Raw genomic sequence first — 15,650 nt, 5'->3', positions numbered from 1 at the left:
GCTTTGAAGTGACCCGAGCCAGAGCCCCAAATGAAATCTAAACCCACTCGCAGACAAACTAAAACTTAGCGCGGATTTGACTTCCTCATTGCTCTGGAAATCCTTTGAAAGCACTTCACGCCCACGATGAGAATGCCGCGCGAGACTCACTTGGCCAGCTTGGTGTTATCGTTGTCGTCCCTGCCCCAGTCCCAGTCCCGGCCAGGGTCCATGGCAAAGTGCAGCGCCAGCAGCTTGTGCTCTGAGTCCGTCAGGGGGATTACAGCTGAAAGAGATTGCAAATAGTTGACTTTTCACTCAATAGAGACACAAACAGGTAAACATGGATTATTTCCTGTCAAAAAAAACAACAAGTTTGATACAACTCTTGCGTTGGATCTTATGGGACCTGGCAGGTGTACCTAATAAAGTGTCCGAACATTGGTCACCTCAAATGAAATTGGACCAGTGGGTGGAAAAAACCCGCAGTGAGTGATTTGAAAACTGATGGGTGGGTTGTACAAGTTGATTTGGTTTCATAATTGAGTGCTTTCAGACACAGCGGCGTGTGACCAGATGATTTCATTCATCCTTCGCTGATACCATCAAATGCTCATAGACAGGAAGAGGAGCTCGGTCGGCACTAATCACGAGACACAGAACAGAAAACAGACACCCACCCTAGTTTCCTGCGTCTCACTACTGCATGTGCAAAACGTGGGTGTGTGTGGACGCGAGTGAAACTCCTGCTTGGGCTACTGAAAGTTGGCGAGTTGACAGCATAGTGGCAAGCTCCTCAAAACAAAAAAAATGCAGTCTCCTCTCCATTTGGATACATTCTCCACTGCCACAGAGAGGTGTTAGCACATTTGAATATGATGTGACATCAGCGGCCACAATGCTAACACGTGCGTCCCTTTGGCGAAACGCTGACGAAAGTGTCAAGGTAGTTAAGTCGTTTGTTTAGCGCCCTTAATTAGCTCTGCCAGAAATAATTTCAAAATAAAACTAACGGCAAGGATCTCTTGCCATGCAATGGCCAATAGCAAAAACCTAGGGTGGTTTTTTTTTTGCTAAAGTTTTGAATCCATCCATGTTTTATTGTACCAGCTAGCCAGCGCTAAGCTAACCGTCTCTGCGGTCCATCGTTTTCAAATTTATGCTAGCGCACAACAGTTGTATCTTTTAACACAATCGCTCTGTCATGGATTTCCACCAACTGCGGGTCGGTCGAGGACAAATAACACGCAACGGACGATGAATTTACTGCAATATCACAAGGAGCCTATTAGAAAGTGCAGATGTCAAAAGGTTGGCTTTGCACAATACGAGTCACGCCTGTGAGCTAAAGAAGGCATGACCAATGCACGCTCTAGCACAGTGTGACGAGAGGCACTTGTTCATCGAAATACACAGCGTGCACTGACAAATCGAACGGCATGCGCGCACAAGGGGTCATGCATCAGGCAGAGGCGCTCTGTCGTCAGGTGGCGTCCTGGCTCCCGCAACACAAGCACAGCTGTCCTCATTTCTCGCCTTTCCAAAATGCTGTGTGAGCTATAGCTGCCACTTGGACAAGGTCCAGATTCTGAGATTGCCAACGAAGCTCGGTGCTGTAATGTATTTACTATCCCTGCCGGCAGTTCTGTTTTGCAGTCCTTGAGTGACTCTTTCGCACAGCATATGCTCGGATGACATCACAGGCCTCGCTGGATCTGAACAGTGTACAAGACAACCTTGCTCACTTTGCTTGAAGTATCCGGTAAGAGGAAATATGGGTGTTTTCTGCAGGCACACAGCTGTTGGGAAGGCAGAACTGTGTTTTTTTTTTGCATTTAATGCAAACTCAGCAGCTCAAGCATCGCAAGCAGTGAGTGGATGGTCTGGCCTCTCTAAGTCCCCGCAGAGGACAAAGTCACTCATTGCACTTTTGCAACACGGAGCCAATGTTTCCTCTGTTCAAGAACAATTTGTTCTGTCTGGAAAAGTTCAATTCCTGACTTTGGTCACTGCACAGCTGCAAATTTAAAAGTCCCAGTCCATCAGCAGAGTAAACAGCAGTTGTCCATTTTAAGACGACCTCAGCTTCTCGCTGTGGATTTTTTAACAGCCGAGCGCTTTAATTCCATTCGTAGCAGCAGATGAAACCGCAACAAATAACGTTGAATTCACATTGCCATGTTGATTCAATTAAGCGGACGGACGGCCTGGCGAGTCCAACACTTATGGATGTTTAATAGATAGAAGGTGGTGAAAGTTAGCCAGAGGTGGCTGGTTGTTCTGTAGGTGGTCTTTTTGTGTAAAAGACGGCCTTTTACTTCATACAAATAGGAGCTGGAGGGGCTGCTGCAAGGCTGCCAAAGAAAACCAGTAATGGGTTTCGAAGCAGGGCTGGAAATAGAGTTTTCCAGTGGGCCACTTTGACCACAGGAGCCCAAGTGGGCTGATGAAAAGTCGCAGCAAGTGGCGCTGAAGGGGTTTGTGATAACCTCATTCGGAACAAAACTTGACTGTAATAAAGCGTTTAAAAAAAACAACAACCTTGAAAAAAGCTTTACGTGTTGGTAGGCAAGCTCAAAGGGACCAAAAGCAGGAAGTGTCTGTGCATTTTAGAATCAAGTTACCGGGAGGTACCCCGCTTTAATCCTTCATCCAGACGGCTGAAGAAAGAGCCAGTATTTTCAAGAAGCCCGGAGCACCTGAACACACACACACACGACCACCAATAGCCCCTCCGATGCGCTATAGGAAACTAAGAGCGAGTCTCCACCTGAAACATCCACACAGAGGTCTGCCTGTCGGGAGAGAGACTGGGTTTGTTGGGGGCAGGCTTGAGGACCCTGCCCATATGTGGTGATGTGGTTAAGAGTTTGCGCTGCCCTAATTGGCAATGGGGGGGGGCTTTTCATTTGGACCTTTTCCTTGGATGACTTCACGTATGGCTGGCATCCGGCATCCGGTCCGAAACGAGCCAATCTAGCAATGTTTGACTCCTTCTATTTACATCAGGCATATAAACAAACGCATGTCTTCCGTCTCACAAAACAGTGGGCGGCATTGCGATTCCTCGCACGAACCCAGTCCAAAGTGTTTTCATAACATCCTGGGAAGACACTGCAGATGAAATGTTCCCTGTTCAGAACTCTGTGTACTAAAGAGAAATAGTGCGGAAGTGTTGCGTTACAGAGGCTTCTGTGGACCTATGCGCCATCTAGCGGTCAAAACAGAGAACTCCCCATTTCAAGGGGGAAAAAAAAAAGGACGGGTGTGAGGATTTGGCTGCATGTTGAAGTGCTGCTGGCAGTGAAGGGCTACGCTGCGAGGCAAGGCTAGCAGCTTTGTAATCATGTCTGCCTGCTAGTCTGCAGCGGTCATTTTCTGACTTAATAACTAGTTTGCTGTTCCTTTGCTGAGAATAGGATCTTACTCAGCAGCGAGATGGAGAAGAAGTTGTTAGTTGCTTGCGAGAGACAGAGGGAAGGATCTGGCCGGCTGCCCACTGAAATGACAAGCGAGTTCCACCCACTGAGTCAGACACACAAGAGTGCCGTGACTACCAAGGCTGGTTGTCAAGGAGATCCACTCTATTTGTCAATGCGAGGGTTATTGTGACCTCAAGAATAAACGACGCATTCTCCGTGCTGAGTGGGAGCGCTGACAGCTGAATGGGAAACGGGGAAACTCAAGATAGCACCCAAATGACAATGCTAACTTGTAGCGCATAATTATCATGTGTTAGGAGATAGCCACATTTTCTGATGTGTCAAGGGTTGTAACGAGGGGATGGGAATTTTAGGCGCCAGTCAGAACTCTATTTTTAATATACAAGTTGTTGAATAAGTCGCAGGACCGGCTAATGTAAAAGAAGTCAGTCAGTCCCACAAAAAAAAGAAGGTACATATGTTTTGAATTATATGACTTTTGGATTTACGATGACAAAAAACGTTCAAGAAAAAAATTTGATCATTAACACAACATGAAAATGGTGCATTGTATAAAATTAGAACACGCAAAAAGGAAAAGCGCACTCAAATGCCATTTGAAGTCAAACTACCTACTCGGAGAGTCGAGTACAATCGATCTTCAAGATGCGGTAATCGCCCCCAGAGACGCCCAATTGAGTTAACAATTAAAAAAAAAAAACAATTGAGTGCTTAAATGAGCTGCTACTTAGTATCAAACTTGCTTCTGTGTGTAAATTGGTCTGATACTGTTCGAGCTAAAGTACATTTATCATTAAAATGATCAAATTGTCTTATCTGGCAATGTACTGTACATGATAAACAAAGTTTTAAGAAATAAAAAAAATGGCCACATTGATTTATTATGGCTTTCCTTGGTATTTGTGGTACATAAATCACGGGATTCTTCTGTCCACGTTCTGGCCATCGCTAGGTTCCTGCTGCCAACTGGCATCTTTTAATAATGGATCACACATAGCTCTTCTGCTAATCCATATATTATTCACCTCCAGCAGGACAGGCAGACCACAAAAAGTCAGAAAACCTGCTTCATTTCACAGAAGGTGCTGCCTTGGATCAAAGAAACACTACTGCCGTTTTTCCAAAGAACATGCAACAACGTTTACCTTGCTCTCGCTGTTGGTCTCTCTGCTCCATGGACACCAGGGCGGAAAAGTGCGCCTGATCGTAAGCCAGCACAAGCGGGGAGCAATGACATCGGCTCGGAGGAACCTCCAGCGGTAAGTAGAGACCTCCGAAGGGGATTGGGGCAAATGCTGCAAGTCAGAAGGAAAGGTAAACGTCAATTTGTTGAGATGACGGAGACCAAGTTTGGCCTCACCTTCTCCTCCCGAGTCTCTGAGCATCGTGTCGGCCACCACGACAATCGGCCTGCGCAGCACGTGGGCCAGCACAAACACATGGAACTCCTCCAGACTCTCATAAACTGGATCTTCAGCGTTATCCACCCTGCAGTTGCAAACACCCTTGCAAATTATTGAGCGTTTGCTGAGTTGCTACTGAAATAGCGGTGAGAATAGATTGACATGATTTCATCTATTTCATCTGGCACCTGTTAACAGGCAGGAGGACAACAATGGGCTCATCTGTTTATGCTCTGCATGTGTTCGATGAAAGAGAGGAAAAGCAAGCGCAGATTCAGAGCGCTCAGCCTTGCAACCACCAGGGAACAAGAAAATGTGCAACAATTAAGTTGTTGGGCACACGAACAGCCGACGCAGCCAAATTAACTCTAATGAAGAGCCTCTTAATATGGGAATCCCACTCAACCCATTCAGGGCTCATCTCACACCAGGACCATCAAGCATTCCAAAACGTGATTACGCTGGTACAGCCGAGCTGCATGACAGGTTAAAAAAAAAAAACACCACGACTAATGAAGTAAATGAGGCAGTTGAAAAGGCGAGGTTGTCGGTGACGGAAAACCAGCTAAAGATACATTTGAACTCAAATGTTCTTGTAAGAACAGAAAGGTAGGTTTCTCCATGCGTAGGAGGAACATAGCTTGTTTCAGATCTGCTTTGATAAACATGCGTGCGTCTGCGTTTATGCAACAGGGAAGCCTCAGCTGAGTTGGAGTGACCAGGCTGGAAAAGGGCAAAAAGACGCCACTAGATGGCGTAGTCTGACATGAGCTTTGATTGACTTTCAAGGAAGGACTCAAAGTGACCAACCTTTTCTGCCACTTTTTTCCCCCTGCCTATTCCAAAAAAGCAATCTGCAGTAAAAAATGATGACAACCGCGTCAACTTGCTCATGAGGGGCCACCACCAAAAAATCTTAATGTACAGCTCACCATGTTCTAATCCAAACACCGTTTTTTTTCTCTTGAAATGTACGTTACGCAAGTTGCATTTGGAGCATACGGCTTACCCTCCGCTCGCGTTGCCGTTTTTGCTGAGGTGAGTTCGAGGCTCACTGGAGGCCAACTTGAGCAGCTCGTTCCACTCCCGCTCCCACTCCTCCTCAGTGTACACCAGGCCAGACTGCACAAGCAACGCAACTCTGATCAGCACAAGCCTGCCCACACGGACCCTTTTATCATTCGGTGTCTCTGTTTGCTGAACCTGTTGCTAGCCAAGAGCCTGACAAAAAAAAAAAGAAGGAAACGGACCGTGTGCGACCCCGGCCGCTGAATGTGGGCTCCGGCAAAAATGAGTTAATTAAGGTATGGAATGAATTTGCTTGCTCATGTGAACTTAATTCATGGAGAGACTACCATGTACTAACCTCCTTGTTCTGTTGGGTCTGCTGCCACCTCCACCTCCTTTTTAGGGCGTCTCTCTCTGCTCCGCTCTTCATCATGCTGTACAGGGACTTCCTTAGCATCAGGTCTCTATCGTGGAAACCCCACATCCCTGGAGGAGACATCATTATTTATTCATGTGGACAATGTGACGGGACAACTGTGTGTCTGGTAACACCATGGATCGATATCCATTAACTTGCGCAACGGTGCAGTTTTATGAGTAAGCGTTCATATTTACGCGATATCCCGCTTTTTAATTGCCAATATGAAGAGTTTAAACTGTAAATATACAAACAAACTACTAACGGTATTGTTTCAAATCGTCCCGAGTTAAATTTAGCTCCTACCCGACGTATAAAATTTTCAAATGAGAGAATCCACTACAATGACATGGGCTCGGATATTTTACCCAACTGTGTTTCCTGTCGTGTCTTCCAAAATGTGGTCTGACAATAGCAAACTAGAAAAAACACTTTAAAATTGCAGACAAATGTTATGTGGAATTGAAAATGCGCTCCTGAAATATCCGAGACAAAGTTGAATGCATGTTAAAAGTGTGCCGCTTACCTAAAGAAGCAGCATGGAGGAGGCAGTTCCCATCTCCAGTGGTGGCCAGAGGAAGAAGCTTCTTACAGCTGGTGCACATGGTGGACCACCAGTTCAGACGACCTGTGAAAAAAAGATAGTATCAACGACATGATTTGAAAAAGTATAAATGTACTTTTACCCAAATAAAGCGTACAAACACACACTGACCAGCTTGCTCCAGAGCCATCATGGTGGACTGCTCTATCAGGTCTCGCTCTATGAAACTCCTGAAGTCTTCACTGTACACGCTGAGGTCCGGCAGCTGGAATGTGTAGATGGGCATCTCAAGAGGGAACTGCTCGTTGGTACACTCGTTGGCCACTTGTAGCCGCGCCAGGGAGACAATGGCCGAGCTGGCGTGTGAGATTCCGCGGGACAGACGCTTTTCTAGCGGGGGAGGCAGATATGAACGGACGATATATTTCATATTTTCACAAGGATGGTCTTACCTTGTCCATTGTCCTCCTGCTTCTGCGCACACGACCTGTCGATCTTGCTGACATGGGTCGGTGTGTCACGCGCCTCTGGCTGTTTGTAGTAGCGGCCCTCGTTGAAGACCTGCGGCAGGTTGGCAGTGTGGACCTGCCTGAGCTCCTCGTAATCATTCAGAGCAGCGCTGAGGTCCCAGTTTTTACCTGTCAGGCGCAAAACATCCAGAATGATGAACAAACAGACTGAAAGTGATGAGCTGGCCTTTTTCCAGGTTTCATTTTATTCTAATAACAAACAAAGCTGATGTTAAAAGTAGCCCACATAAAGCAAAACCAATGAAATAGGTCAAAGGTCGAGGTTGGGTAGGGTCAGACCAGTGATGATGGCAAAGTGAGACAGATCCGTTAGCAGCGTGACAGCAATATCCTGACGCGTAGGAGGAACATGAGCAGACACACTCTCCCTGCGAAGGAAGTGTGTGTATGCGTGCAAAACGCTTTATTGAACGCGTATTAAAGTTAAAAATCAATATTTCTCCGGATAACAATGGAAGGCAATTATGAGTGGACTGTATCTTGGCCTCAGATTAAAGAGCAATGTGTAAGCTCATTGTTTAGCTGTCAGGTCCTCGGCGTTGTTTGGCCTCTGGCTTATCACTCTGGTGGAGTCCTTTCTCGCAGGAAGTAGGCAGCGAGAGCTCTTAACGCCCAGTCTGCTCCGGCACGTTCTTTTAAAGTGCAGCTGAATGCGTTTAGTTTTGGAAACAGCGCTGAAAAGGAAACTAATAATGTTTCCGATAATGAGAAAATGATCGGCTGGAATAATACCGAAGATATTCAGAGGAGCGTCTCCCGGTTGGTTTTGTAACGGGAGCATGTTTGTGGGCCAGTTAATGGACTCCTTCAAGAGGAAGCTGTGCCATTTCCTCTAGATGTCCAGACATGATGCTTCTCCACTAACTGAACATGAAACCTGGCACCGCTCTATCAAGTCAAATCAATGCAAAGCGGATTTAGTGAGCGTCTCTCAGAGGTGATCAAAACCCACGCTGGCAACAAAAACGGCCCCGGCAGTATGGCGGCTAATGCACGGTCGCTAAACGCTTCCATACAAGCTCTCAATGTTCTCTCCTTCATTTAAAATGGCCGTCGTCAGCAAAAAACAAAAAAGAAGCCAAGCTAAAATGATGAACATGGGTTACCATCATGCATGGGTGATGTGCTGTATTAGCTTTAACTGCCTCGTTGAGGAATGCCAGCTTTGAAGGATTTACTTACAATCCAGCGCTAAGAGCATATTTAAGTGCTAGCGTGTTTTTAAATGGTGATGGATTACATTTGGTAGTTAGTGAATAGCAGTCAGGTTGAATTCAAACTGGAGTTAAAAACGAAATGTTGAGAAAATGAGACAGATTGGGCAGAACTAATATGAATGTGTTGTGCATCTAGGGATGCCACAAATGACTATTTTGCTGGCCGACTAATCACTGGTTATGTAATCTACCCATTACACTATCGCTGGTGTCTGGAAAAATAAATTATTTCCAACCCATTTCATGTTCTGATGTTGCTCTGTGAAAGGTGTACAAGAGTGGAAACAAAAGAGCACTAAAACGGCAACATAGCTACATTTCCATAAAACCCTAACTACGTCTGATCTTGAACATCTTTAATTTCTGTTTCCAACAAGCCACTGGCTCCAATCTTTCTAACCACGGACCGTAATTCTGCTGGCTTGTGAACTTTTGCACCCGGGTGTTTGGTTTTTGTTTTGTTCAATGTCGCTAAGTGAGTTAAGCTTACATGCCAGTAGCACGGGCGCTCCTCAATGAGAGCCAGTGAATGGACACAAAGCTGTCTCTTGGGAACGCTCTCGTAAAAGCGTCACGGCCACTTCTAAATCAGCGAGCCGGCTCCCGCTCGTGAGCGCCTGTCCTCCCCTCCTCCCTTTTGTTTCCTTTCTGCTCCTCTTCTCCTAATCGCGGAGCCCAGCCCCGCATCAAGGAGCCGATGATCAAACGCGCCACCCGTCCCTTTTTTCGGAGCGGTTAGCAACAGTCGCCCGCCGCTTACCTTCCAGCAGGTCTCTTGCCAGACCCGGTTCTGCCCCCGTGGACCGAACAAAGTCTGACAGGACCGCGTCCATGTCCAGAGTCATGTGATCATGTGTGTGCGCTGCCCACGGTGCAGCGGAGGCCTTGGTGGACGCCAGCCTTCCTTCACGTTCTCATCTGACAAAAAGACACGCAAAAAAATGACAAAAGCTCAAAAGCAAAAACAAGCACTCCGGTTGAAAACATGACTTGAGCCGAGGTCAAGAGTTGAAGCGGCGTTCCTCCTCGTCGTCGTCCACGCAGTCATAACAAAACAGCCAGCCGCACCAGATGTAATATCAACAGAGGTCGTATTCCGGACACACCTGCCAGTTTCCGAAGCCTTTTTGGCCGGCTGCCTGTAAGCGCAACAATGCTAACTCTCTTCCTGCCGCTGTGGTTGTAATGGAGTATCTTAAGCCACATCGGTGCCACGGTTTACTAGCACAGAGCGTGTTTACTAATTCCTCGTGGTCGATAGTCTGGGTCACAAACAACACTCATGAGATGCGTTCACTCCCTCTTCCCGCGAAATGGATGAGTTCATGCATAACTTTCATTCCTCGGGTTGGTTGGGTCGGAGAGCAGCCCCGAGCAACGGCAGCGGAGAAACAAACACCCACAGGTTGACAGCATCAATAGCCGACCTCTGTGTGGAGAACAGAGCCTGCTAAGGTCTGTTGCTCTGACCCGAGAAGAGCTGAAGCCCACTGGAGATGCCTCCCTCCCCCCCCCGCCGGCATCGACAACTGTTCGGTTCTCACTCGCGGGCTGCCTGCATGAAAGAGCGCAACGTGACATTTATAAGCCGCCGGAACAGAAGCATTTTGGCTGTAGAACGTTTTCTCGGCTCTCAAGAGCTGCTCGACTTGCGTTGTGCTTTTCATCACAATGCATTTTTAACAACTCGCAAATACGATGCACAACGGTTCGGCTGACCTAGTTATCGCCGGCCTTTTATTTGGCCCTTTTCAGGGTTCGGCCATGTGACATGAGCGAGCTGAGCGGCGATTGATCATGACCTAAGCCCTGATGTCATTTTCAGTGGAAATCAAGCATCAACATGGCCGCCGCTGTGACGAATAAAAATGGATGGATTTTCCTGCTAATTTCAAATAACACAAACGCAGCAATAATCAGAATGCTTTGTTTCACTTGTGGAAATACAAATAGATGAAAAAAATTGTAAATGCAGAATTTTAAACCCGATTTGATCTTGTGGCAAGGAACTGTTAACGGTCTGACATGTTGCTATGCGGGACATGTCGCGTTTAGGAGTAGTGTTGAGCGGCAGAGAATGAGTAAGTTACTCCACGTAACCTCATCTTTTCCTTTAAGTACATTCATGCTCCGCACGTGGGAGGTAACAGTGACTCACAAACAGCCGTGGTTTCTATCTGACATGAAAATAAGTGAGTGGGAGGCCCAGTCATATTTAAACTTTTTGCTTGTCAAACATTACAAAATGAACCGCAGATGAATGGCAATATGTCCTCCATGTTAAATTCACACGTCGGACCTGAAATGTCGACCAATTCAACTTGGAAGAAACACGGCATGTAAAAGCGGTACGGGAACTGGAAACGGAATTATAATGCTTCTAATAAATATTATGAGGTTGGGCAGATGTACCTAATGCAGTGGCCTGTCAATAATACATGAAGTGTAACGACTTCTCCATCTTACCGACTAATGTGGCATCAAGCGTGTCAAAGTTCATCTGACAGAAGAGCTTCACGAGTTTTTACTACTTGATTAGATCAATACATTATTTTTTGCTTTGTCATGAAATCTATCAATGATAATGTTCAACAATATTTGGCTGTCTGTGCGTTCCTTTTGGATTTTCCAACTTACTTTCTGTATTGATGCCGAGGTTGTTTGCGACGCCATCACATGACCAGACGGAGCTCTAGTCCATGGCTTCACAAGTCGAGGAGAGGAAGACAGCGGGGAATGCGGAAAACCCTGAAAACACACACGATATTACAAAAAGTCATCCACTGAAACTGAAGAACATACCGTGATTGAGTCCAGTTTGAAGACACCAAACGCAACTGAGTGAGCGCATTACTTGGATCTGAGTCAGATCATGAGATTTTTTTCTACTTACCGTCATTTGAGTAATATTGGTAGAACGGGGAGTTCCTTTGCCTTTGAAAATCACATTCCGAAAAGAGCCATTCCGCTCACAGAGCCTCAACTCAAGCAGTGACAGCACCAAAATGGCAAAGAGATAAAATGCATGTGTGAAATAATTGCAAACCGAGCCTTAGCATCTTTGCAAGAGACGGTGTCTAGATGGGTGCTAATGTAACTTAACTGTTCCCAAAATTTATTCTTTTTATTTGAAAGCCAAATACTAAAGCAGCTGCCTTTTTAGGAACGTTGCTGGGAGATTTCAAACTTGGGCAGCAACACCTCACGTCAACCTCTCAGCAAAGATTTTTGGCAAGTGTCGGAAGAGTCGGTGTCATACTTCTCATATTGAATCCTAAAATATCCATTGTGAATCATTCATTGTGAACGCTAAGGTAAAGTTTCGGCCTTCAACTCAATAAATGACTTCATGTAGTGAGAAATGAGTCAAGTTACACCATGCTTGTTATATTTTCAAGATCAATCCGTGGCACAGTATGTTAGCGAGTCGGATGGCGTTTTCATAATACAAGTGCTTTATTTAGAAACAGTGTGGCAAATATCGGACCTAGCAGCCAACTAGCGCTTGGAGATGAGGAGCCCCACGCTTGGGTAAACAGCATGACATCATATCTTATTCACCACAGTGTAGTCATAACATTGCTAACGTTTTCATCTGCTGCCCATTAGGTTCACTTGCGTTGCAGGTACAAATAAAAACAGTAACTGACATGTTACATGGAGATGCTGTTTTTGCACACGTCCCGCTCATACGTGTTCAATATGTGAGGTAACAGTCACCCACGAGCGACGCAGAGATGCGGCAGGTGGGAGGTAAACTGGACTCACACTTGAGCGCCTTCGCTTCCACGATAGGAACATACATGAGCCGTACATGTAGGCCGGCGCTAACACCTTCTAGTTATACTACATTTTCAAATCGGCTGTACTCGTATTATTTTTTGAATAATACTGCGTTAGATGGATTCGATAAAACGCTTTATTCATCCCCATGATCTCCTCGAAATGCAAAAAATTTTGCTGTGAGGGGGATAATGAGAAGGAGTCACCCAGACGGCTAGCTTAGCTGCTTATCGGCTCCGGGCCAGGAGGGGTGTTCCTCTGCAAACGCAGCAGCCAGGAGGCCGCGGTCGTTTTGATGCATTTGCAAATATCATTACACGGATGTGACACCGATGCCCCCCCCCCCCCTGCTTTACAAAGTCTAGACTCCCCGTGCTACACATGCTGGGTGAGAAATGCTGCAGGAGGCAATAATGTCACTTTACATCTCATTGCCACGCTGCACACTGCCAGCGCAGCAAGAGCGAGCGCACACGGACTTGTTTTGTCGGAACAGGAATATTTGAGGTACGTTCCGATCGAAGTCAAACGTTGGGCTCGGCTGCGTGCGTAACGTTGGGAGCAAAAACAAAAGCGGCGGTTGAGGAGCGCCACAGAAGGAGATCATAACCCCGCTTTAAATGTCAGCCCCTCCAGTTCTGCTATCACGGAGACCCAAAGCTGCTTTCAGGACTGGGCCCTTTCCAACCCAGTGTCACTTCTGCACAACTGGGGTCAAGAGTGAAGCTCGTCCTTAGTTTCTTAACGAAGGTGTGTTGTTATTTTGAAATAATACACGATCGTGATTGTTCTTGGACGTCAACGTAGCGACAATATGAAAACGCGGTTCGGACTGAAAGTCATTTCCAATTTCCTCCCTTCTTTGTTTCGGCTCTTGACAGAGACAAGTTGGCGCAGTATTAATGGCGGATTGAAAAAGTGCATCGTTGGTGCCTTTACTCATCAATACGTCATTCATTTGTCTGATAAGCGTCCGATGAAGACAGCCGCAGGGAGCAGCGCCTTTGTTTTAAGATCGAGAAGGAGCAACAGCTGAACAACTGATTTGAGCCTGCTTCAGTCGAAAGAAACTGACAGACAAAATGGAGAGTTTCCAGGAAGGTTTTTCTTTTTTTTTTTTGCCGAGGAAAAGGAGGTCTGACCTCCTTTTCAGAGTGAAGCAAAATGACCTTCTGTGGCTTTTCATGAATCTGAATTGAGCCACCAAAGGGTCTCCGGTGCGACCATGCTCTGTTTGCTTTGGCAGACATAAAAATCCCTGTAGATCATCATCGCGTGTGTTATGTTAATTAAAACACCATAAACCATTAACAGCCATACATAATAATAGCACAGGTCAACGTCTATATAGTGCAGAGATGCGCCTTTAATGAGGCTCAGGATTCTGCCAGGACACCATTCCATGATAAATATCACACTAAAGCCTGTTATGAATTCATCAAAATGTCAAAGCCACGCAGGAAGCGACAGCACATGAAGCTCTGGTGAAGCAGTCTTGTTAAAACAGCATGATATCCATTTAAATCCACATTATCATCAGACAAGTTGGATTTTTTTAAGTGCTCCCTAGATTTTTAGGTCATTTCACACGTTTGGAATTCAAACAGAACTTGGCATGAGTGAATAGGAAAGAAAATCATCTTCTGTATCATCTTAAAAACACGGACACGAAGCTGCTTGCTGACCCCATTCACCGACTGCCCTCATGAAAACTGTTTGTCAGTCGGCCACACTTAAAAGGTGCATTATTTACTTACAGTTTTGGTTTATACAGATCTTGTTGGTTAAAAATATCCCACTGTGTGGTGATAGTGTTGGGGGAGCCTGGGAGCGTGCACACACCCACACACAAAAAAAATGTTTGTACTTCCATCTTATAAACAGGCTGCCTAACATTGTGATGAGAGCCACTCAGCGGCCTCTAGATGACCTCCACGTGTGAAAGAAGGCCTCACCACCTGTAGGGATGTCTCAAGAACAAAGTCCACTTTAAAGAAGGGTGGTGATTGGACTGTGATTACATGAGGCTCTTGACTTATTTCATCTCCTCTGAAGAACTAAAGTTTGCAGATTTTAGTCCTGGCAGAAAGCCACAGTGGTCAGGTGTTTTTTTATTATGGGAACCAAAGCTTCCTTGTTCTTTTTTTTCATAAATTACAGATCATAATGGGGGAATTATTTTCTAAGGTAATGGTGTTCAGTTGGCAGGGAAGTTTGTAAAGGAATGTCATTGTCCGAACGCTGCCATGAGCGACATGAAAGTCCAGCGGACTTCAATACCGACCGTCATTTCTGTTCTGATTTTGTGTAGCTTAAATGTCACTGACAGGAACACAATTCACAGTCGTAACTGATCGGGTGCCAAGTGCCCTCTCTTCACTGTAGGAGACGGCATGGTACGGCTTAGCCTGGCACCCACAGGCTGCCCTTGGCTTTGAGCTTCTCTTCAAGAAAACATGTTAAAGTGGGATTGATAGGTTGTAAACAAAAGGAATAAGAGGTTGTTCATTGGACTGTTTGCCCCACTCAAGTGATGGACAAAAAAAATGGAACACACACAGGCTCGCATACACACAAAATAGTGGCTTCGTCATACCTGAAGGTATTCATTCACGGGAGACGCCATAAACCAGGATATTAATAAAGTACATCACACCCGAAGCACATTAAAGCCACTACTGTACTATGTTACACTGGTAAAGCATATATGATACAGATAATCACCATATTGAAGCGTCTGTCCCAGAAAAAAAAGTGCAATTCATATTCCGTAGGTAGGTTGAGTGAGCTAATTGTCAACTGGTTATAAAACGGGCCAGCAGCCACCATCCCAAATTACAGCCGGCTGGCTGTCACGTGTACGTCAAAGCTATTTGCGACTAAGCACATAGCCTCACATCCATGTTTGACAGTGTTTAACTCTTCGCCGCCGGTTGTATCACGACGTCGTGATGTCTGGCCTCGGATTGTTGGCGCCTCGAGCGTCAAAATAAAAGCTAAACCGTTGCTAAAGTTCGACGCACATCATGAAGACAGGTGCACCTGTCCGCAGTGCTAACCTATTGTGTTCGACACTGAACCAGCCGGGCCTGTCGCGCTGAGAGAGGGGAACCCCCCCCCCCACCCCGAAAACTCGAGTGTTTCTTACCGTTCTGCCGTCAATCATTGGTCCCCATCGTAATGTTTTCAGTCCAGACCTCTTGGCGAACCGTTAATTCCTGGCTGGCCGTCTCCCTCCCGCCTCTTGGTGTCTTTCTCTCTCGCGCCCGCTCGCTCATCCCCATGTCATTTTCCTCCGCTGCAGTGAAGATAAGACACGCCCCCT

The 15,650-nt window shown here is 46.1% G+C and overlaps 1 protein-coding gene across 2 annotated transcripts in view; it reads right to left on the bottom strand.

Annotated features, from left to right (window-relative positions):
• Positions 1-15,650, bottom strand: part of otud7a (OTU deubiquitinase 7A) — a 23,665-nt gene extending 8,015 nt beyond the window's left edge. For both annotated transcript variants that reach the window (XM_068651029.1, XM_068651030.1), the window contains exons 1-11: positions 15,474-15,650; positions 11,180-11,290; positions 9,303-9,460; positions 7,248-7,433; positions 6,967-7,185; positions 6,778-6,879; positions 6,192-6,319; positions 5,835-5,947; positions 4,783-4,910; positions 4,568-4,717; positions 151-265 (exon numbers count right to left, since the gene is read on the bottom strand). In XM_068651029.1, coding sequence (XP_068507130.1) covers positions 151-265; positions 4,568-4,717; positions 4,783-4,910; positions 5,835-5,947; positions 6,192-6,319; positions 6,778-6,879; positions 6,967-7,185; positions 7,248-7,433; positions 9,303-9,387 — 1,226 coding nt within the window. In that variant the 5' untranslated portion in view covers positions 9,388-9,460; positions 11,180-11,290; positions 15,474-15,650. The remainder of the gene's footprint in view (positions 1-150; positions 266-4,567; positions 4,718-4,782; positions 4,911-5,834; positions 5,948-6,191; positions 6,320-6,777; positions 6,880-6,966; positions 7,186-7,247; positions 7,434-9,302; positions 9,461-11,179; positions 11,291-15,473) is intronic.

This window comes from Syngnathus scovelli, chromosome 6, assembly GCF_024217435.2.
Source record: "Syngnathus scovelli strain Florida chromosome 6, RoL_Ssco_1.2, whole genome shotgun sequence".
Lineage (NCBI taxonomy): Eukaryota > Metazoa > Chordata > Actinopteri > Syngnathiformes > Syngnathidae > Syngnathus > Syngnathus scovelli.
The sequence above is the reverse complement of the archived record's forward strand: the minus strand, read 5'-3'. Positions and strand labels throughout refer to the sequence as shown.